This window comes from Hippoglossus hippoglossus, chromosome 23, assembly GCF_009819705.1.
Source record: "Hippoglossus hippoglossus isolate fHipHip1 chromosome 23, fHipHip1.pri, whole genome shotgun sequence".
Taxonomy (NCBI): domain Eukaryota; kingdom Metazoa; phylum Chordata; class Actinopteri; order Pleuronectiformes; family Pleuronectidae; genus Hippoglossus; species Hippoglossus hippoglossus.
Genome location: NC_047173.1, coordinates 4,892,968 through 4,917,265, shown reverse-complemented (window position 1 = coordinate 4,917,265; position 24,298 = coordinate 4,892,968). Strand labels below are relative to the sequence as shown.

At 42.7% G+C, this 24,298-nt stretch overlaps 1 protein-coding gene and 1 long non-coding RNA gene across 2 annotated transcripts; one reads left to right on the top strand and one right to left on the bottom strand.

Moving 5' to 3' along the window:
* The first annotated feature begins 11,061 nt into the window (after positions 1–11,061).
* Positions 11,062–22,268, top strand: slc38a2 (solute carrier family 38 member 2). Its single transcript, XM_034577862.1, has 16 exons — positions 11,062–11,463; positions 12,655–12,774; positions 12,879–12,960; positions 13,050–13,165; positions 15,003–15,076; positions 15,162–15,254; positions 15,575–15,650; positions 17,298–17,380; positions 17,625–17,683; positions 18,047–18,214; positions 18,315–18,394; positions 18,526–18,626; positions 19,598–19,722; positions 19,815–19,959; positions 20,053–20,150; positions 20,256–22,268. Exons 2-16 carry the CDS (start codon positions 12,656–12,658, stop codon positions 20,370–20,372), a joined length of 1,536 nt encoding a protein of 511 aa, XP_034433753.1. The 5' UTR covers positions 11,062–11,463; position 12,655; the 3' UTR covers positions 20,373–22,268.
* On the bottom strand, positions 15,005–15,535 carry LOC117757104. The gene is made up of 2 exons (XR_004613036.1): positions 15,168–15,535; positions 15,005–15,082 (listed from the first exon to the last, which is right to left on the bottom strand). It is a non-coding gene; the product is annotated as an uncharacterized LOC117757104 (long non-coding RNA).
* Positions 22,269–24,298: the final 2,030 nt, after the last annotated feature.

Below are 24,298 nucleotides of genomic sequence, written 5' to 3'. Positions count from 1 at the left end.
TTACGTGGTCCTTGCACCACCCACGGTCATTGTCGCCTTCACCATCCCTCGCCTGTGACTCTGCTCTTGTTGCCAGAGGTTTGATTTGCACCTTAGTGCTTTTACTTTGATGGACCTTTTCCTTTTTGACAGAATCTTGCCTAATTAAAAGGACACTTTTTGTTACACAATTGGTTCTGGATCTTTGTGTCCTCCTGCTTCCACTAAACATGACATAAACATTAAAAATTTATTTAGAAAATCTATAAAAATATATTAATTAATAATAAATTTGACACCAAAGCTCCACTGGCAACATCACAGTGACAGCTAGCACACGGGTAAGGTAGTTAGCTCCTCATAAAAAACACAAATTTTACATTTAACCAAACAAATGTGGTCATTATTGAGCTTTGGATCTTTAGGGAATGAAATGTGTTTCCTTTGGCCAGAGCTGTGATTTTCACGTGATCTTCTTGACAACACATAGACACTGTCCTCAGCTCCTATCACCACAAACTCTCTTGATGTCTTCGTCAGTGTCTTCTCCGTGTGTCACCGGGAAATATTTGTTTTCTTTTAGTTTTTTACATTTTTGCGTCTGTCGCGTGTTAGAAACATCATCAACCCCCCCACACACTCATTGTGCATTGTGAATCCCCCACTGTGCTCTCACATCGGATTCTCCTGCCTATACTAGGGGGCCGGGCGGAGGAAGTCCGCAGATAATCCGGAGGCTCTCACTTGGACATTTGCGCTCACACCTCCTCCAGAGAAAGTGTGGAGAATCTCAGGAGTTCAGTTCATGTCTGAAAACAGCTATAGAGATGCACAGACTTCAGAGTGGTACACACCTTCTCCTCTTGTTCTTTGCAAGAAGGTAAACCAGTGTATTTCCCAAATTATTGTTAAAACTGTTTAAACAAGTTTTACCATTGGTGTAAATCATGTTTTGGGTATTTTAGTGTAGCTTAGTCATTTTGTTCACTGAAGGACTTCTTCATGTTCATCTTCCTTCCCCTCTGCTCGCCTTTTGCACTCAACATCACAGGCCCCTCATGTTAAACCGCTGTCTCAATAACTCTTAATCATTGCATCATTATTTTTCTGTAAAGCTCTGGTATTTCTTGAAACTTTATGAGTGGTCTGTGGGAGTAGCATGTCTAATCCTGTTTATAGAAATGTTTCATCAACCTCTCTTGAAATTCCTCTCTAACATTCTTTTGGCTGCTTTTACAGGGACTGTGATTATCAAAGACCCAAAACAATCTGTATTATAAAAGCTGCCCAGACACTACCCTCAGTAAAAGAAAAACATCAGACAGCAGTAGTCCAAAAGTTAGAGTTTGCTATTTTAATTCCCACATTTGTTGAATTTGTTTTTTTTTGGTCACATTTTTATCTTTTACCTTTATATGGAGCTTCTGAACATTGTTTTCCTGTAGCTGACACTTGGCATCATGGGCGACACCGCTTACTGGCATCCGGGCCCTGTTTGTGTCTCCTCACTTACAGCTGCAGACAGGAAACCGTCACAGATGGAGTATTTCATAAAGCTTCCTGTTTGAAAGGACATTACCATACTGAGACAAGCAGAGACACACAGACCAGAGGGGAAATCAGAGGTTATGTATTCTTTACTCAACGGCTAATTTATGTCTAAATTATAACATTTTCATTTTAGGGCCAAAAAAATACACTTTGGACACTTAAATCTCTTCTTTCTCTCATCGACACTGACCTGCTTGAACCAGCATTTATGAAGATTTTTTTTTTATAATAATATGATAATTACAAAATCCATATTTCCATCTGCCACATTAGCTGAATTAACACTTGTTGGATTACATGTGGGTTACATCCTGGCATAACTGTGGACATATGAATGAAACTAAATGAAGGCTAACGGCAGTCACAAGTCTGTCAGGGTGTGTGTGTGTGTGTGTGTGTGTGTGTGTGTGTGTGTGTGTGTGTGTGTGTGTGTGTGTGTGTGTGCGTGCGTGCGTGTGTGCATGCGCTTAGATGGATGTCAATGCTACAGAATCTTGCTTTTCAGGAACAAACCTCACTCTAAAGAGAAGTTGTGTACTTTGTGTGTGTGTGTGTGGATAGCCTCCTAATCTGCTGCAGCACCACTAATTCCATTGCCCTAACTTTACCCTGCACTGTGAACCGAATTACCTGTATATGCCCTTTTTTCTTTTTTTCCTGCCCACTGGTAGCATGAGACATTCAGACTCAATTCATGTTTTAAGAGCTACACTATCATGTACAAATACACAAACACACTCATATCGCCCCACAAAGCAAACAGCTTGAGTCGTGTGAGCAGTGAAACTGAAATAACTATCCGCACAGTTTCACCTCTTTGGCCAAAAGCAGTCATTATGGAGAAGGAAAAAACTGAACAAAAAAATGTATAGTGTTACATCACTGACAACACAATGTGTGCTGGTTAAAAGCGAGCAGCATTTGTGGAAATTCATTTAAGAGAAAAGGAAACATTGGGAAATTTGGAAAAAAACCAAGAAATCATTCGATATATGACAAAAAATGTTAAATACTTGGCTACAGTGGAAAACTTGATGTGGTAGTAAATGCAAAATGTGACTAGGTGCAGTGGAAACAGACAGAGAGCATGACGTCTCAAACTTATACATCTAACTGCACACAACTGGAGAGTTTACATTTCATTGAGAATTTATCTCTGTGTGCATTATCTGAAGCATATGACACAAGTGTATTTCATGTGTCCAAATCCACTTTTAGTAGTTAAATGGTGGTAAAGCGGTTGCAGCTTCAAGCGCATGGTTCAAGAGTTTTGTAAGTCGTCAACTCGCCGGGTGCACTTGCAGTTTGGCGACCGCATCTCTGCAGAGGAAAAAGTTTCACTTGGCACATGAGCAAAACCTCTTTGCACCGGCCCATGTAGGTGCTCATTACTGCCTTGATAATAACAGTGAAATACTGTGCCACTGATTTCAGACTTAGTTCTTGTTGGTCAAAAGTGCAATCGCTTTCTATTGCCTCAAGATACGTGCCAACAATGTGCCGGACCACACAAAACGCCCATTGCCTTTTAAACAATGTGGACACTGAATGGGAAAATGACAACTGTGTCGGTCTAGCAAAGACAAAAGGCGCCCGGTGTACGATAGGAGCATAATATTGAATCTTCATAATAGCTGAAATTAACATTCAATCACATTTCTTTTTGCAGATTTTCAGAGTTCTTGTGTAAGTGAAGACGAGTGTAACTAATTTACTAACGAGTCTAAGTGATGATAATAACCACAAGTGACATGCTTCAATTCCAATAATGTGGAAATTGCATGAAACTGACAAACAGAGAAATAAGTCTGATAGTAAGAATTGTACTTGCATGACCTCCGACACATTTCTCCTGCCTTTGTCTGTGTTTCATTCTCACTGTGAGAAAGCGCACATCCCGCAGCAGCCCGGCAGAGGTGGTCAGGGAGTCAGCGGGTTCACAGGGCCGACCGAGGTCCATCCTGGGTGGAAAGTTTTTGGAGAGGGAGACCAGCGGTCTGCCCCCCCTCCTCCGGGGCCCCTAAGGCTAACGTGATCCCCCCATTTGTGCTCCTGTCATAAAGAATGCGCCCGCTAAACCACTTTCCCACCAGTAAGAGGATTACTAAGGTAATGCTGCCAAATCAAGAGATGCTCCAGCACATCTAGACATTGGAAAGCTGAATTTAATAACTCATGTAGAAAGCTGGAGAGAGATTCTACCCTGTGGATCAAACTGGGCACCCTACTCTGATATTTGGCGTGGAGATGCTAGCTCAGCATCAAGGCCAATTCTATTTAAAAGGAAGAGAGGTAAACATTTTACCTGAAATGCAGTTTTCCGGGACCTAACATTGATCTTTACTTTCTACAACCAACGCAGGATAGTTGTGGCATGAAGTCTTCAGTGCAGCAAAAAAGTGTTTTGCAGTTTTGCTCCTTTTATAAAAAAAGTTTCTCTTACTTTTACATTTTTGTCAACAATTATTTGAGCATTTGTCCGCTTTGTACTTCTCTTGTGTTGACTATTTGGTTAAACCCAAACTCTTCCATTAGCCAGCCAAAAAAAACAAGACACAAGGAAGTTAATTTTTCCATGTGACAGTCAACTCTTTTAACTTGCCAAGAATCCAACCAGGAAATGTTCTAGGTACTTTACATGAGTTCCCAAAGAATCTAGCTCTGCAGTGTCTGTGTCATAAGTACAATTTATCAGGCCGCAGTGACAAACAAGCAGGTAAACAGAGTTCTTCAGGTTCTTCAGAAGTTGTGAAAAGTGAAGTACAGACTTCCCCAAAGTCTGCCATGTTGAACCACTGTGTTTCTACAACAGACAAACATTGGCTCTGGAGAGGACCTTTCATTTTTCATTAAAAACATAAAAAGGGAGGGGTGAGCAGTGAGGGGAGGGGTATTCAGTCGGCTGAAATCCTCAAACTCACTGCTAGATGACACTAAAGTCAACACACTGGTCCTTTAAAACAGCAACGGTAAATGGGACCTCTAGTTCAGGACATAATTCTTGTCAAATGTTTGTCAGGATATTAAAATACTATGTGATTGCGCCAGTGTTGTTGAATTAAGTTTCTACATATAACAAGAGATGATGGTAAAATGTTGGCTATAAAAACTGAAGAGTAAAACCCTAACTTTTTTCTTCCCAGTGTGAATTATGCGCACTAATATCGACGCGAACATTTTGATGTGAGGGGATTCACATGGGAACCTGTAGGGAAAATCAAACTGTGATTTTGGCATTTAAGGCAAATCCACTGGAGCGCAGTCCGACCTGTGAAGACACTCCAGTGATGGTTGTTGGGTTCTGTGGGTTTTCCCACTGTGTTAGGAGGTCGTGTTTAGCTAAGGAGTGTTTACGTAGTGACCCTGATCCTGTCACAGGCCTCACGTCCGATCAGGATCAACCATGCATCTGTGTGAGTGTGCGTCTGTGTGTGAGCGACATGACAAGGTTTCCAAAAGATAACTCACTTCCTCTTTGGCGACTTGTTTGCTTTTCAGTCTGATGGCCACTAGCCTCTTTTGTATCACCAAAGTAAAATGGCGGCTGCATTCACGCACCCGATGCCTGTCAAACAAAAAGGCCACAACCACAACATGTATAAACATGAAATGATGTCTAAAAACCCTAACCCAGTGACCCCTCACACATTTGACCCCTGCAGATCTTTGCATTGACTTTTTGTTCACACCAAGAGCGGGTGGAGAAAAACCCAACAACCTTTATTTTCCGTATAAAGCATAACTGATCATGAGATCTCCTCCTGGGGGAAAAATGAAAGATAAAGTTGTCCGTCTTTATTGTAATACGGATCCTCCTTAGAGGTTAACTGTTCCAGGAATACGCACAGTGGGGACGGGGTGAGTAAGTTTGAGAAGCAAGAAAATCCATGGTCTAAAGTCAGGGAAAATGAAAAGTTAATAGGAATAGCCAGGAGTGGAGGGACTAGACACAGGAGGGGGGCTCAGTGGGAGACTGGCACAGTTAAACCTGATGTTCTGGGAGGTATTCAGTCGGCCAGTGGACAGTGGACTTACATAAGAAGTGGACAGGAGGTTGTAAAGTGTGGGGTCGTCAGATCCCATCCACGTCTACTCCCGTGAGAAAACTGGCACAGAGTTAATTTAAGTAAACTTCTCCTGCATCCACAAGAAGCCAGAAAGATGGAAAGTTTAAAATGTGGATAACATGAGGATAACAGTTGACTCTTTACATGTGTTAATCGTGTGTTTTGTGTATAGTTCAAAATTCCCTCAGCTTTTAGCTCTGGTTTGGCCTTCACCAAAACGCCAATTAAAGATGCCCTCACTGGTTGTTAGCTGGTAACCTTGATTGTTCTCTTAATGTTTGGTGCTTGGCAGGTTACTTACAGAGGGTTAGAGCCGTTTGGCTCGAATCAACTGGCAGCTCAAGAGGGAAAGGAGGTCTATGAGAGCATTGAGGCTGAACCCAACATTAAAGGTGTCAGAAGTAAAACGTAAATAAGGAGCTCAAAGCTGCTAAAGCTTTCCATAGAGCTGAGTTGAACAGCAGGATTGGAGGATTATTCTCTGGTCCTGCTCATACTTGGCTTCAGGGGCCTTGCAACGCGGTTGGCAAAGCAGACGTGGGGCCCCTGAGCACAGTGAAGACCAAGTGGTTGCGTTTGACCAATATTTTTTGAGAACCCCTTAAAATCTTATGATCGACTAACTGGAGACTTCAACGAAAGCAAAGTCTGAAACCCCCTAACGAAGCCATGTGCCACTAACTTTCTACCAAAAGATTCATAATTGTAGAGGTTTGGGTTGAAGACTAGAATGACTAAATATGTGTATGATAAACCTGGGATGGTAGTGGGGGGTTGCACTAAATTATTTAAATGTTACTCTTATTTGTGTCTACACAGTATGCACTGTTATAATTTAATAATAAAAGAATCTTTAAGGATTGTTATGATGTGGCTTGGTATCATGAGTTTATTTGAGGGGGTTGGGTTTACTTCTGGGCCCCCAAAGTCCCATTAAACACTCCTGCCTGGTATCAACATGTGATCTTTGGTGATCTTATCACAAGTTCCATCTACTGCTCTCATTAGCATTAGCATTCATCACTCAACTTGTTTTCTTTCACATGGGAAAACCTAAGGAAATCATTTCATGTATGTCAATCAGCCATAAGCACTAAAATGTCCATCTCTGGTAAAATGTCTTATCTCCTTCTTCCCCTTTGATATGTTTAAAAACACAAGTTAATGAAGATGTCGTAATAATTTAACAACAGTATCTAGAAGTAATGAAAGTGGTGTCCTCTAGACGATTAGACTTCTGCTCAGGTGGAATGAGGGCAGAGCTAAGAACTCCAAGTACCAATTCAAAACATGAAGGTGTAAGTAGTCCCACCTTCAAGGGTAAGAAGAGAGTGAAATGTCAATCAAGTACTGAATGGACACACACACACACACACACACACACACACACACACACACACACACACACACACACACACACACACACACACACACACACATCTAAAGGGAAACGCGAAACAACCTTTCATCCGAAAGCGCATAGAGAAAGCACCAGTGTCCGCATATGTGGGCCATGCCGTGCTCTACATAGGCAAAAATGGAAATAAGCAAAAAGTTCACCCCGTTTTTGGAACAGGCACGACTGGGCATTGTGGTTTATTCAAAATATAAGAAAGTAAATATAAAATGCAAATATAATATGAGGATAAATGTGTATGCAATTGCTGTATGACAGAGAATCATAGCCCCAACCAGGAAGTTTAAAAGAAGAGGATTTGTAAACAAACCAAGTCACTGATCAGGTCTAACCAGCCGGAGGTCACACGTATACATGTACATGTTGCTGATCCTGTTCTGGGATCCCAAACGTCTATCATGACACGGTCAATTCATCTATGACTTGTGAATTACAGGGTTCCACAGTAACACTACAGCCATAAGTACAGTTTGGTTTCTTTGGTTTGAAAACTGAGGGTAAATCAGAGTCAAATCGGACTTTATATTGTTTTACTAGTCTTTAAGTGAATACTTAAAGGAACTTAAGTACGTTTTTTGGGGGGAATGCTTTTATTTGAAATAATTAGATATGAGGATTGAAACCATTCTCATGTCTGTGCGCTGAGTGAAACAATAGAGCCAGCAGTTAATTAAGTAAAAGTTATTTTTGTGATGGATCTAATCTTCCTGTTTCTCATGAAAGCTGTGGTTTTCTTCAGTGGCAGTGGCCCAGGGTGGCTCTTATTTGCTGCATTTCCCCTAGTGATGACAAAACAGCTAGAATCTTCTTACAGCTACAAAGAAAACAAAAATACCGCAGAAAAGGTTCACACATTGACACTTTGACTATAACAGTGATCTCTCCATAGGTGAGTGCAGACACTTCCCCATTTTAAACCAAGCCTCGACACACACACAGACACGCACACACACCCAGACAAGTTTGCTGTGTGGCATTGTTGTGGGGCTGCAGACAGAGGCAGCTCATGTATGCGTTACACAGTACAGAGCCTCAGTGAAATCGCTTAGATCCAGACTCTGATACAGTGAACGCCTTGTTTCTTAAACTTCTCAGAATTGGCTCTCAGTGTGACAGCTGCCCCATGACAAAGTCAGCATTATTCAAGCAGCAGCAGTTGGAGTCGCGGTAGCAGTATTACTGCACCAGGGGTCAGCCGATATAGGAACAGCAGAGTTGTAATAACAGAAAGATTGTAATTATAATGGCCCTAATGGGAGGAGTAGTTTTGGTGTTAGCCAACTTCAGCTTCCTGTTTCCACCTGTGCACCTGTCTGACCACACCCTCACTTGCAGGTCTGGCCATGGACTGCCCCCTGGACCCGAGACCAGATCTTCCTCTCGTGGGTTCCCTCACAATATATACTACACAAATGTTGTATATATTGATTTTGTGTGTGTGTATTTGTGGATGGGGGGTAACGGGGCATCAGTGCTCACACCACGTCCCCTCTTGCACCATTTGCCCCCGCTCCAGTTTCCTGATCCGTCTTGGATCTGCTGGATCGAGCTAAAGCCCCAAACAAAGGCTCGTACATAGAGAGAGAGACACACAAACTACTCATGTGTGACTGAGGGCAGCGGAATGCACAATGTGTGTGTGTGTGTGTGTGTGTGTGTGTGTGTGTGTGTGTGTGTGTGTGTGTGTGTGTGTGTGTGTGTGTGTGTGTGTGTGTGTGTGTGTGTGTGTGTGTGTGTGTGTGTGACACAGAGATTATGAGGAACAGGAAGTGAGAAAATGAGCAAATTTGTGTTTATGAATGTGTCGCATTATTCATTTATCTAGGTGTGTGGTTATCTGTTTTTAATTTTACTTTTCGGTGACTGCCACCTTGCCCAATCAGATTAAAAAATTGAACGCAATGAAATGTTTGTGCATCTTTAAAGAACAAAGGGAAAGAAAATCGAAGTGCTGTGTTTGCTACATAGAATATGTATAAAACTCCCTTGGAGAAATCAGTTTTTCCTATTTTATTTAGTTTCTTCCTTAATGAATGAAAAGGAGGAATGAACTGTGTTTACAGTTAAAAGCCTGCATAGCATTACAAATATATTTTCTTCAATATAGTACAACAACAGTACAGGTTTATGGATCTGTCTATATCCTCAAAAATTTCCCCCGTCGTCATTGGAAAGCTGCTCGGCAGTGGAATGTGTGTAGTTGACACAATGTGTCACAAGATCACAAAGCCAAAATGAATGTGAGGCCAACATGTGGTGGGGCAGTTCAGGTTGTAAAGACATTACGATATTGCATAATGTGTCAGAGAAGAAAGATTCCTTTATTTTCAACCACCGACACTTCACATCCAGATTTCTCATTTCTCAGTAGAGAGAGAGAAAGTGAACATATAGAAACACCTTCCAGCGGGTATTGGTAGCTACAGGGAGTAGTGATAGTGGTGGTACTTGTGGTATTCGTAGGAAAATGTAGTTGTTGTAGTGCGATGGAGTACAGAGGATCAACAAAGAAGACTAAATGTAGTAGAAGTACTAGTAATGGTATTAGTGCTAGTACTAATAGTAGCAGTCTAGGGAACAGAAGTGGTATTAGTAGAAGCAGAGTTAGTAGAGTAACAGTAATACAGGTAAGAGAGGTGTAGTGCAAACAGTAGTAGTATAGTAATAGTCACAGTGGCCATTGTGGTTGTAAGATAGTGATAGTTATCATTATCAGGATTTTATAGTAGCAGTACTAAGTTGTAGTATTGGCAGCAGTTGCATCAGAAGGACAGTCTATGTACATATAAACTCTTTGAATTCAAAGGTTATAAACCAGTCAAATAATTAACAGAGATCACAGCCCTGAGTCTTCCCGGCATTAATAATAAACTGGAAACCTGAGCTGTGGAATATTTCCCTCCCACACACACACGCACACACGCACACACACCTGACCCAACGAGATGAGCCAACACTATGAATGAGGATCAGGATGGCCACTGTCACATGACAGCGTTTGTGCGTAATCTCCTTCAGACAAGGAGGTCTGCTTTGAAGCTGCGTTCCAACCCTGATCTGCACTGACAGGCGTCCAGGCCACTTTACGTCCACTTACCCGTCAAAGAAAATAACAAATCTCAGGCTGACCTGCAGAGTATCTGTGGAGCGAGGGAACCACTGACCTTTTTTCTACTCTAAAAAGTAAAGGGCAACGGCTGGAAACAAATAGGCCTACACATTACACAAATCTGTAAACTATTTAGCAAGCTGGCAAAATGTAGCAATTAGCCAAAGGTTTTTCATAAAAAATATTAAATATAAGAAATGGATATGCTATTGTAATAATTAACTAGAAATAAAGAATGTTGCTAAATGGTTCAAACAGATAGAGTGGTCGGTTGTACTTTTAAAGTACTGTAAAAACATTATGTTAGCTAAACGAAACGGATAAAGGTAAATAACAGTTAGGTTAAAGTAACTAAAATAGCTAAACATAGTGGTTAAATTGTTGAAACAATGAAAAAGTCTTGGGAAAACATATAGTTAGCTAATAGTAGGTGATAAATGCATGAAACGGTAGCAGTGAAACTGACCAGAATCTTGGTCACTTTACATAATTAATTAAAAAAGCATCCAGATTCAAACGAATTCAAACAGCCACTGTTTGGGACTTGATGGGCACCTGACCACATTGCACTCATCTGTGTTACATGGGACCAGCAGACCTTCACAACACAAAGGGCTGCTGGTGCTCTGCAGGGAGTTAATGTCAACATGCTGTAATAACTCTGTGGGATGAGTTGATATCTGAGGTATTCAGTGTGTGTGTGTGTGTGTGATGAGGCGATGACAGCCTCTAGTTCTCGGGGGATCTCTTAGGGTGAAATTGCAGCGGAGCACCTGTTGTAGAACGTACTACAGGATCCCAGTCTCTGGGTCACTGCTGTGTTTGTATACAAAACCACGGCTCCGAGGTGCGTAAGAGGAAAAAAAAAAAAAAAAAGGCCTCCTCCTCCGGATAACTCCTCCTCCTCCTCACCCACCCTATCCTTTCTCCCTCAGTCTGAGCTGATGCAATGCTCATCTTTAAAAAGGCTGAGTCCCCACCCCTCCTCCAGCAGAACACGGTCTTGTTTCTGAGCGCACCGCATCTCTGGGAATTTGGTTTGAACTCGAGTAAATAAATCTAAATCGTTTTGCCTTTTACGCGTCGGTCAGGTTTATTCTGAGACGCCCTTTTCGTTTATTACTTGAACCTGTCGTGTTTTGTTTCTTAATCAGACCCTGTCTGGTTACAGGCCTGTATCCATTCATTTGTGTTCTTATTTCGGTTCTCATTTAACACAAACACACACAAGGATCAGCAGGTTTTTTTAATTCTCTGAAGAAATCGTCCGGACATTGGCTGTCTCTGGTTCTTTTTCTCGCACTGGAAGGATTTCGCAGGCCTCCTGCCACATCTGAAAGGTAAGAATGCCGGTGTCTCTTCATCATGTACAGACGCTCAGTAATTACGGGGTGGACGCGGCACAGGCGCTGAAACACCAATGTGAGCTCCAGGAAGGAAGGATTTTAAATTTTACTTTATTATCCTCATCACCTCCCTTTGTTTTGTGTTGTGAATCTTACGAAATGAACAGAGATGCTGCTGATTGTTGTCTAGGCTGGTTAGTGAGCATTAAATCCATATGCTGACATGTTGGGTGTGTGGATTTTTTTTTTTTTTTTATAAACAGAAATAGTTTTTTGGCCTGAGGCGTTATTTCTAACCAGGTCAGTCCTGGTCCAGATTAATAAATAACGAGGTTGGTGTGACAGTGGTGCTGCAGTGCTGGACTCATGTCTGGAGGTGGCTGTCACTGTCACACTGACCGGCTGACAAAAGACATGACAAAGAAAAGGAGCATGTGGTTGTTTTTTTTTCATGTCTTGTCTGTGTGTGTGTGTTTTAATCTGAAATAATCTTAACCTGAGCATGGATCTGTGCGCTCTCAAGCCTCTGCGCAAAATGGAGAGAGCCATGCCCATAAAGACACAACACGTGCCATTGTTTCCATCGGAGCTGGCCATGGATATAATGTCGTTAAACTGATCCAGGTCTGCTCCTTTTGGGCTCTGTGTGGATGGACATGTGCGCAATTCACAGCCAAACACAAACTATTATTGTCATTACTATTATTGAATGTAAGATAACAATAAAACGTGCCACTTCATTCCCCTTCATTAAAAGAAGCTTAGGGGTGTTTTGTGTGAGGGGAAATAACATTTCATTTCACACATCCCCACTGGTTCCACTGGGAATCGCGCGCAAATTCTGCGGTACTTTACTGCGTCTTTTTGTCATTCCGCGTCTGGTGTGAGGCTGAGGTGGTGTCGGGTGGACGAGGATGCCGGTCTGGTATTTTTCCACTGCTGGTGCGTCACCCCCCTCCCCCCTCCTCCTTCCAAAAGAGAAGTCACATGACCCAAGGCGCGCGCATGCATGCTCGCCATAATATTGATTATTCTAAGGGGGAGCGTGAACGCGCACAGCCAGGCACAAGCGGGCTGGGGTGGGAGCGCACTGACGCACTGGAGCAGAAATGAGTAAAAGATGAATAATGAATAATAAATAAATATTGTGTTTTTGTTCCTTCTCTTCTGCTCTGATACTCACAGCATGAAAAACATCACTGCCAGAACTGAGATGGATTATCTGAACCATGAGGAGGACAACAGCAGCACCAACAGCACTGAGTGCACTTACCAGGACTGTTCCAAGAAGGTCCAACTGGGCAGGTGAGGGGCAGGCTGCAGAGAAACATCTGAAAAACAGAACGAAAAAAAGCTTTTCATTTACATTGTATTCATGTCTTTAAATCCTTTTCTATTTCCTTTCAAAGCCAATGCCCTGACTTAGACGCAGAGAGTCAAAAGTTCCTCCCTGAAATGAACACGGGGAAGAAGAAGTATGAGACTGAATATGTAAGAGCTCCTCTTATCCACTTAATTTTCTTTTTTAAACACCTTTTCACTTTTTTTAAGACTGTTAAATCTTAAATTTTTTTCCACAGCACCAGGGCAACGCCTCCTTCGGCATGTCCGTTTTCAACCTGGGCAATGCCATCATGGGCAGTGGCATCCTGGGTCTGTCCTACGCTATGGCCAACACTGGCATTGCTCTATTTGTGTAAGTTTTTATTCTATGATATATAAAGTGGTATTTGAGGTTTTTAAGGTATTTCTACATTTCAAAAACAGGGCTTTAGAGGCGAAAATAAAGAATTTAATTTAGAAAGCATAAAAAAATTCAGATCTTGTACTAATCATGCAGGTATAGAAATCTAACACTTTCCACGGATGCACTTTCGTTTCATAATAAACCTCAGTGGAGGCAAGCACAGGCAGGTTCTACCGGTCAGGGTTGTGGGTAACGATGTGCTATACGACAGGATGTGTTTTCCCGCCTGCAGCGTGTGTGTGTGTGTGTGCGTGTGTGTGTCTGTTCTGCAGCTGCTTAACCCTGAGCCGTAGATTAGATATTCGAAAAGGCTACAAATGATCACCTGCACAGTCTTAGAAGTCACTATCAGGTTTGTTGTACATAAAACTGTAGAGAGAGGATAATGGGAGACGTTTGCTACTGGGAAAATGCTGTGTTTTTATGAGAGCTCCCTCTATTGGTTGTCTATTGCAATTAGGGATCATAATTGTGCCAGTTCAAATTGTCTGGAGCCTAATATCATGGGGAAGAATACAACTTCTTCTTCAACCACACACACGCAATCTACAGTCGCCCTTGGTTTTACCACCACTCAGGCTGCTCCTCACAGCACTGATCCCCAATCAGCTTACTCTCTCTGACATCCAATCTGAAGCACTCAGGAGCCAGAGTTCAGCCTGAGAAACACCCCCAAAGAAACAGAAAAAATGACCAAAGAGTAGTAGACAAACAAGATACTTCCGGTGCCAACCAGATTGGCAGTAGTGTGTCAGTTAGTAAACAGGGGGTGGCAGGAGAAGCAGCTTAGCCGAGTTAATCCTGCTGCAGTCGGGCCAGAGTTACGTAAAGGGAGCTCTCACTTACGCTCGCAGGAGCTCATTAATGGAGCAGAGTCTGGTTCCCTGTCAGACAGCAGCTGACCAATCCGGGCCCAACATCCGCAGGAAGTGAGCGGATTACAAAAACCAAACAGCTACCACATTTCTAAATCCGATCCGTATAAAGCTTCGTCACAAGTAAAGAGAGAAAGTCGTCTGTTTGCATTTCGAAACAATGTTTGTTGCTCTTCGTATCTGCAATTACGTCTGCAAAAAAAACGGGCCTCTCGCAGAACAAACTCACTCCTGAGATAGGTCATCCAAAGTATATATTTGTGGAGTCGCAATGTATAAAGTGATAAGATATGAATGATCGTGAGGTCAGTGGCAGGCAGGTGGAGGCAAGCCGAGGGCTCCGAGCAGCTGGATGGTCTTATGCCGAGAGGAAGCGCTGTGTCTTTACCCCCCAGGTCTCAAATGACCTGGAGATTATTTTCACCTGGACTATTAATACCCCGGGGACACAGTGCTTGCGCTGCAGCATCCCAAGGGTGCTAAGAGGATCCCTTACCGGTAGACGTTTTGTCCTTTGCAACCCCGCCCACGATGCTCGTGACGGACAACGTGCAAAGCGGTGCTGCCCTCAAGGTCTTTGTTGATCAGGCCGATGAAATTAGACAAAGTTCCAGATTTCACCGTGGCGGATGACTTGCGAAATGATCTCCTCTTCATGGTAGATTCTTCCAAAAGAGATAAGATTTGAGTCATTACATGAGAAGATGGTATCAGACATCTTCTACAGCTGCAGCAGTAGGGTGCGACCTTCTCAACACATTGGCTAAATGTCAATGTGTTTGTTTACCGCAGTCAGGAAAATACATTTGTCTTCTAAATGGCCTTGTTCATTCTAAAGATTAGCACATTAAACAACGCAGCACTTCAGCATCGATCTGTTTCCTCATCGTTTGCATCTTCTCTGTTTACAGGATTCTCCTCGTGGCTGTGGCCATCTTCTCCTTGTATTCTGTCCACTTGCTGCTGAAGACGGCCAATGAAGGAGGTGCGTCTCTTTCCTGCGTATAATCGTCCCAATGGCTTCTTTAGGTTTTCAAAATGCTAAATCTCAATTTCTCTCCTCCTCAAAGGTGCACTTGTGTACGAGCAGCTAGGCTACAAAGCCTTCGGGTTGCCGGGGAAACTCGCCGCTTCCTTCTCCATCACCATGCAGAACATCGGAGGTGAGAGACAGCAAACACAGTTAGCAAGTGTTGTGTAACTCCATGAGTTTGTTCCACAAGCTAAACACAATGTCACTCTGTATCCAAACTGAGTGGGTGGAAGGATAGAGAGAGAAAAAAAGTTGGCTAGTGAAAACAAGCGTGTGTTTTTGGAATGTCGAGGAGCTTCCAGTTGAAACTTGAGTGGTTCTACGAGAATGTGTTAAACTTTTTTTCCTTTCCGTGGGAGAACTCTGCCCTTCAACAAAGACTATTTCTGTTGTGGAGTTCCCTAAACAGACATGAGGGATATATACTAACAGCAATTTTTGTCTTCACAGCCATGTCAAGCTACCTCTACATCGTCAAATACGAGCTGCCCATCGTCATTGAAACCTTTCTGGGAAAAGGCAATGGGTGAGTAACCAGATATATACAACTAGAAAACACATGTGATCACCTTCAGGTCTGGAAAAGCAGGAAACAAACTGCCTTGCTCACAGTTGCACTGGTCAAAGTGACTTGAGGGCTATGTGTCTTCAAAACAACAAACGTTGAGTTTACAAAACACTCATCCAAACATTGCTCCACAGCGCCACTAGTGGCCAAAAACACCAAAGGATGTCTTTAATTTCCCGTAGCTGAACAAGTTGCACAAATCAAAGAAACACTGTAGTAAATTCAATTCTCTCTTTGGTTTTCACTCCTCAAACAGTTTTGAGTTATTGTAAATGGCTCAAAAAAATAAAAGTATAAGCATGTTCCTGCGGAGAACATAAATAAAAAAACATATTTTCATTGACTTAAATTATTTTTAGATTATTTGTTTTGCAACAATGACTGTTTAACCAAATCTCAATACAAACTAGTGTACCCATGTGAAAGGGGCTATTTGTAGAGTCAGGACTCCAAATAGTCTGTGCTGTGGTGAGATTTGGAATGGTTTGGGTTTATATCCCAGCAGAACAAGAGAGTTTAACTGACAGAGGCACTCAAGGTGAAGCGGCGCATCAAGCAAAATGGCTTCCTTTTGTTTTTCAAGTGCTGCATGTTGGAGAAGGCGTCTTTGTCTTCCTGTTAGCAGAGGGTTGAAGGGTTGTGGTGGGGAGTCTGTACATTCTAAAAGGACGTTCATTGCTCAGTCTCTTCACGTGGCCCTTCAAAGAGCCCTTTTAGAAGACGCAGCCCGTGCCGCAGAGAGACAGAGCGTGGGATGAGCTCACCGCGGCCTCGCTGCGAGTTTGAAAAATTGATGTGGTCTGGGTCCTCAGTGCTGCTTTGTTGCATCAATTTCTGCGAGCGATGCAGTCATCCTGCTGCATGGGGCCAGTTTTCTTATTTTTTACAAATGGCGGTAAAGCTCAGAAGTGAGAACACGCGTCGGAGCAGCAGCCGAGAGGTTTGATCAGGGGACGTGAAGGGACGTTCTGACAGGGGAGGACACTAAAGGAGATATGTGCTGCACAGAGCTGTCGGATTTACTGCTGCTGCTGGTTGCACAGCCAATCGTAAATAAAGTATAAGCTGATATCTACCTAACATTAAATACACACAATGTAAATTGCATTATATAATATAGCAGGGTAAAAAAAACGATAGATTAAAAAAACATTATGGATTCAATATTTATGAGCTATTATTTGCGTAACGTAGTATTACATACATTTCAGAAGGGACTTTTATAAACTGAATCTAGAAAAAAGGTTGCTGAAGTAATGAAAGAACTGAATTTCAAATAGTCCGGCCCCCAAAACAATGGATCCAACATTTCACCAAAACACAAACATTTGTGACCACAGCCAAAGAAAAAAAGGTGACATCGGTTTTCAGAGGCTGACTTTGAGATCTCTCTGTGACAAGCAAACTGAAGTTCATGTGTAAAACCGGTGGTGTTACGTTAATGTTTACTCAACACAAGTTACCAAGCAACAGAGGTCCTCAGCTACATCAGGACCACTGTGACATATTAAGATATTTGAATAAAAGTACACAGAGAGAGTACACAGAGAGTTAGTTAATAAATGACTTATTATCACTGACGTGCTGTTCTTTGTTGCGTTCCAGGGAGTGGTACACTAACGGAGACTACCTGGTGCTAATAGTGACGGTCACCGTTATCCTGCCCCTCTCGCTGCTCAAGAATTTGGGTAAGCCGTGTGTGTGTGTGTGTGTGTTGAGAAAACAGATGCATTTTTTAAGTAGGGTTGGGATATGGGTCGGCGACGCACTTGCACGTGTGTCAGCAACTTCAAAAAAAGTCTTAAAATGTTCACGACTCAAAGTCAAGTGATAAAAGGGGGAAAAAAGGAGCATTCCACGGTTTTAAAATAGAAGCCTCTCATGAAAACAGAAGCTCATGTGTGTATGTGTGTGCTCCTCCCTTCCCCCCAGGTTACCTTGGTTACACCAGTGGTCTGTCCCTGCTCTGCATGGTGTTTTTTCTGATTGTGGTGAGTAAAACACAAACACTGGCACACACGTATTTCCTACACAGCCCATGAATCAGTCGGCTGTTGCAGATGAGTCAGAGAACACGGTTCAGTTTTTCCATAAAATGCATGGCTCCTCCCTACATGGAACAGTGGGGATCCATTTATGGGAAATGCAAAAAGTTTGTGTCCTAAAACTTCACAAAAAAATGTTCTGCACCTTTGGCACCTTATACAACTGGATTCGTCCTGACTGTTATCTAAACTGATTTCCCACAGTAGCCAGCTCTCAGTGGAGTTTTTGTTTAGCCATGATAAATGCGATTTCAGCCCAAAATCTTTGCCGCTTCAGTCGATTAAGACCTCTGATGGCTTGTCCTCCAGGTGATCATCAAGAAGTTCCAGATCCCGTGCCCTCTGCCTGATGACATCCACGGTCTGAACGAAAACTTGACCAAGTTGCTGAACACCACCTTGGCCCAGCTGAACACCACCGCTGTGGACTACAGCGAGGACGGCTGCACGCCTAAATACTTTGTCTTCAACTCACAGGTGAAGATCTTTGACACGCAAACATCTGGAGGGTTTGAATTTGAATTGAAAGTAGTAAAATCGTAACTAACATGTGTGCGTGTGTTTCCTCCCCCCCCAGACTGTCTACGCTGTTCCAATCCTGACCTTCGCCTTCGTGTGCCACCCGGCCATCCTGCCCATGTACGAGGAGCTGAAAGAGTGAGTGCTTCCAATCTACGATCCACAGCTGCTGTCTTATCAGCATGTTGCCAGTTTAAACACTCCTGAATGTATCTCTGAGATGATTGTGTTTTTGTGTCTAAATGAAACAACCCCTCTCTCCCAAACAGCCGTTCCCGTAGAAAGATGCAGGGCGTTGCCAACGTGTCCTTCCTGGCCATGTTCATTATGTATCTGCTCGCCGCCCTCTTCGGATATCTGACCTTCAACTGTAAGTTGAATTGTATATTACATATGCATTCATATTTAGCTGAACTGACACTAACACCGGTGTGAGTGTACAAGCAGTCGTTGTCCCCGAACGATAAATGTCAGAGCGGATCAATAATCCAAAGTTAAGCGAGCAAGCTTCCAGGTCCAAACTAAATACACAGTAAAAAAAAAAAAAAAAGGACAGGAGAGGACTGGAGGTCTGTTACGTAAGAGTGTGAAAAAACATATCTAATGCAGCTGAGCAGTGTGCCAGCGTGTTCCTGACATGTGAGCGTACGCAGAGAAACGTCCTGGAAGAACAAAACGGTTATACAAGAGCATGACGGGGCGCAATGAAAGGCCAACGGCCCTGCAAATAGTTTTGAACAAGAGATTGAGAAATCTCTGACGTGTGCCGCTAACCTGTTTGTCGGGAGGTGGCCGACAAAAGGTGCCAGAAAATGAAGCCGATCCCATACAAAGGCAATTAAAGTGATAGAAGCAACAGATCTAATGTAACTCAGGAAGCAATGATGTGCATATATGTCATGAACGGAGCTACATATTTCATATTTACAGGGACAAAAAAATGATGACAATGCTAAAACATTTAGCAGGTGTAATGTTTACCATAGCTTCCAACACTTTACCATGATAATGTCTGAAAATTAGAACACAATGACAATGCTAATATGTTAAGCAGGTGTAATATTTTTAAGCATCTTAAAAAGTCAGCTTGCGAACATTTGATGATTATCACTAAAAATAAACAATAAAAATGCTAGCATGTTTAGCAGGTCTATCATAGCATCTAACAGGTTAGCACGCTAACATTGACAATGAACATTAAACATAAAGGAAAAGATAAGAACTACTAACCTGTTTCCTCATTCAGACAAAGGCTATATTCAAAGAATGACAGTGTAGAACCACAACTGAGCTGTTTCACCTTGTGAAGTGCTTCCTCTCTAAACTTGTCTGTCCACACAGCCCACGTGGAGCCCGAGCTTCTGCACACCTACTCCAAGTTCTTCAAGTCCGACATCATCCTGCTGATCGTCCGTCTGGCTGTGCTGACCGCCGTCACCCTCACCGTCCCCGTGGTGCTCTTCCCTGTAAGTGTCAAAGATCTGAGAGTATCAGCCAGTGTTGGTGGAATGCGGTCGGCCATGTTAGATAACCTCTCCGCTTCTCCCTCTCCCTGTAGATTCGTACCTCCATCAACCAGCACCTGTCCAGCTCTAAGGAGTTCAGCTGGATCCGCCACACCATCATCACCATGGTCCTGCTGGCTGGCACCAACTGCCTGGTCATCTTTGTCCCCACCATCAGGGACATCTTCGGCTTCATCGGTGTGTGCATGTGTGATTATGCCATAAAAAAAAAAAAACACCTCACGTGTAAAAATGTTATGACTAAAATGCCAAATTTCTTTCTGCTCACAGGCGCCTCTGCTGCTGCCATGCTCATCTTCATCCTGCCGTCGGCTTTCTACCTCAAACTGGTCAAGAAGGAGTCCATGAAGTCTGTGCAGAAGATCGGGGTAAAGAGTTGTTTCTTACGTTAGAGAAAAAAGCCATTTGATTGTTGGCTTTGGTCGCTGTGGTTGGACACATAAGTTAAATGTGAACTTGTTTCCTCTCCCCAGGCAACCGCCTTCCTCATTTGCGGCCTCGTGGTCATGATCGGCAGCATGACCCTCATCATCCTGGACTGGATCCACAACGCCACAGCCAGCGCTGACACACAAGGCAACGGACACTAGAAACTCCACCTTTGCTGCCGCAGCCAGCCGGAGAAGAGGAGGACGCTGCCGCCGCTGGACTGCGGCGACCACGCAACCAATGAAGACCCTAGCGTAAAAGAAGAAAAACACAAGAACTCTACTTGATGCTCGGCTTTGACTTCCTGAGCAACAAACCATTGCCATTCCAAGAGGATGTATCCAAACTTTGTACAGTATGCTGTTATAGGCCACAAAGATGGTGTTCTTTATTTTCTCTTTTTTTATCGTAGCTTTTTTTCATTGTCGTTTTTGCTCGTTTTTACTCTTTAATGTTTTTTTGTTGTAGTTATCGGTACAGCTGAAAACAAATATTTGAAGGTGCCTCATGACAGAAACGACATCGTCAAAATGCAGCTCACACTCAGGTGCGGCGTTACGTGTGCGCACGAGTGCGGCTGTGACCTGAGCTCGGCAACAGCGTAGTCCTGCTGAGAGAAGTACATGAACCTCCCGAAGATCAACAAGAGGCTAGGGACTTGAACGCTTATCCTCCTCATGGACAATTAAGTTCCTTCCAACATTTGTTTCTTTTATTTCTTCCGTTCGCCAAAAACTGTATTTGTAAAGCATCTTTGTATATTGAAAAGCACTTACTGTTTAGCACACTTGTGGAAAACAAAAACAACAGATTTGTGAGTGTTTCCGGGCGAGGCCTCCTACACTGCCTGTTCAGTGTTTGGACCAAGGCTTTGTGACCTTTCTTGTAGTGTCAGCTTTCCTTGTAAAACATAGTGTAAGTCAACAAAACCTGCCTTTTCAAGCCCAACACTGGGAGCTGCAGAGTATCTCACACAGGGAACTCGTCTCAAACTGTATTTACTCTTTTCAAACCTGCTGAAGATCCTGTTGGGATGGCGTGTGCGGCGACACTACTGCTTCGAAAACCTGGAGGCTGCCGAGCCTTCAGTTCCTAACCCCCGCTCGGCTCCTGTTCAGGGGCCGGCAGGGGGAGGGAAACTGAAAATGTTTTTCTTTATGGGAGAATAGCTTGAATTTGACCACATGCAGTGGTTTTAATGTACCTGTTAAACTTGCAAAAAAAACAAACAAACAAAAAAACCCTAAAAACGTAGAAGTCACGTGTGCTCTTCAACACTGAGAACCAAACATGTAAAGAGACGGCGGAGGAGGGCGCCTGTCGCCATTTTTCCAGTGTTTTAGGTACGGTCGCACAGTTTTCTGCGGAGAAAAAACAATTCACACTGAAGAACTTGAAAGCTCGACGTGGGCCATCTTCCCGTCGAGTCGTGAGCCTCGTGTGCTTCCAACACTAACTTAACACATCACCAAACTGTTATTGTCCAGCATCTATTTATGGAAAAACAGTGAAATCAATGTAATTTAATCTATTTTACTATATTTATATAATATTGTATGTATATATATGTGTATATATATATATATGTCTACTGAGTTCAACTGTATATATGCTTTGTTTTTGTTTTTTTTGTTATAACTTTTTTTTTAAACAATAATGAATTCGAGCTGTAAAACAAAAAGTGCAAAGCACCCATAGCTGGTGAGATTTGCGATGTTTAATTTGCTTTGATGCAAACGAGCCCGTGCCGCTCGTCTCCATTAAGACTGACTGAATCATCCTGGATCATCCTTCTGTGTCGAGTCTGTGAAAACTGTTACATGTGGAAACCACAGGGAGAGAGGGCAGCAGCAGTCTGTTTCAGTTTCGGCCCTTTGAACAACAACCTGTATTAGCAAAACGCTCTGTGTGCCCGTGTTGGTTTGGAGAGAACGTGAGCCGTCTCTTGACCTCAGGAGCAAAGAGGGCTTTGCCCACCAGTGTTACACTCTTGTTTCAATGAAACACTATGTATATCCTGTAATTAATGTCCAATTAAAATCAAAGATAATCTATGGCATCGGCTGTTGGCGTTCTTTGTGTCGCTTTTTTCTTGAGCAGGCTTTGTGGATGTGGTTTATCGAGGACACTGAGCAGGTCCTCCATCATGCAGCTGAAGGGGAACTTCGAAGGTCCGGTCTATGGCAGCTTGCCTCATTTTCACCATATTTAACACAAACATAACACAAACTTTAAAAGTGTTTTTGAGGAGAATAAAGGAAAGATAAAAATAAATCTTTCCCATTTATTTAAAGCAGTTTAGATCTTGCTAAATAGCTTCTGCTTAAACACCCGAATGTCAGTGAGCAGATCGCCAACCTCTGCCAAGACCAACAGTCTCCTGAAATTCAATCAAGTTGCACCAAATTACACACACTCATAGAAATCCATCTCCTGAATATGCCTGATTTCTTTCATCAAGATCCGTGAATTTTCCCCTGAGAAATCAAGAAAGATGTCAATCTCCAAATGTTACAGAAAGTGGTTCAGGCAAAGTTCTTGTCTTACTCAGCTCGTGTTACATCCTTTGACCAAGTTACAATAAAACTGAGTCAGTAGTTTCCTGCTGAAAGACAGAAAGACACATGGTGATATAAAGATAAGATCCTTGGCAGAGGTAATTTAACCCTTCAGGTAGCCTTGTGCATCTTTAACTAAACTAATACGCTCATGCTTTAACCTCTATATTAAGACTTCCAGCATTAGGACTGTACATGAAGGTAGTCCAAGTATTAGGAAAACATCTCTGGATGTTTTTCTCCCTCTTTATTTTTCCACTGTGGCCTCGACCATGAACCAGGATCAGCCACCCTCTGACCACCGTCCAGTTAGACCAGACACAAACTAAAACATGGCCCCTGTCCACTTGTCTCTCTCTGGGCAGAGTGAACATGTGGTTTTTACAAACACCAAGTTAAAACTGACCTGGATGTTACTCAGTGGGTCTGTAGCAGATCATCAGGATGAGGAGTGGGACTTCAAAATGGACGTCAGGTGGACGTCAGACTTTAAGCCCACTACTACATCTCTGAGTGTATAACACAAATAGTTGTAGATATTTATATATATATAAATATTCATATATATATAGTCTGATGTTTACAGATAAAGACAGACCCTGTCATTACTGTTGGGTTTGTAACTGTTCGTACTAGGAATGAGGACAATCACTTTACCCTAGACAACACTGCCCCCTAGTGGTCACCAGGGGATCACCACATCTTCATTCATTCAACTTCCTTTTTACAATTTAAACATTTTATCTAATGTTTATCTAAGGCTGCTACTCACCATTACTGCGAATTAAGTGCCAGTTCTATACATTTTCAATAAAGTAATATCTGCTGTGTTCTCTCAGATGCCTGTGATTTATTCTACTTGCTTAATCAGCCCCAAAAATACTAGAATCATTGCATCACTATTATAAACAAAAAAATCCAAGGTTCACATTAGGTCTGAATATCAAACATTGTTGATTATACATAATAAATGTGAATAAATGCAGGGTCCGCTCACTTCGTATAAACACAAACCATAGACTGTGTAAAAAGTCTTTATGTGCATTCTATGGTACAAACCTCACGCTTACAAGATGTCATACCAGGGGATTTATATAAACTGGCGTAACTATTCTGCATTGCACAAGTTATTACACTCATCAGTCAGTGAGGACCAAGGCAAACACACATGCAGGACTTCACTCGAGCGGCTGATGGGACCGACACTCTGGACTGCGTGAAGAAGCTGTGGTCGGATCCCTGACCCTCGTTCATTCTGCCGCATTTGATTTCTCTTGCACGTCAGGCGTAAGTAACAATGTTCAACATGGCTGTGTTCCATTCAGCTGCTTCTGTTTCAGGCCCCTGGTGCTGCATGCTGGCTCTGCCACGGTTTACAGGGGGACTCAAACACCACCCAAGTGCCGTTAGTTTTACAGAGAATATCTGTGTTGTAGTGTCGGATGTGAAAGGTGTAAGTTCTGCACACACACAAAAAATAACGGTTCTTAAATTTATGACAGATTCAACAGATATGAATGAATATCAGA

Excerpts from the sequence above, each read along its gene's own strand:
- slc38a2 (XM_034577862.1), top strand. The coding sequence starts at position 12,656 with ATGAAAAACATCACTGCCAGAACTGAGATGGATTATCTGAACCATGAG. Across the intron at positions 17,381-17,624 it reads CTCGCTGCTCAAGAATTTGG|GTTACCTTGGTTACACCAGT; the intron begins GTAAGCCGTGTG and ends CCTTCCCCCCAG. Across the intron at positions 18,215-18,314 it reads ACTTTGTCTTCAACTCACAG|ACTGTCTACGCTGTTCCAAT; the intron begins GTGAAGATCTTT and ends CTCCCCCCCCAG.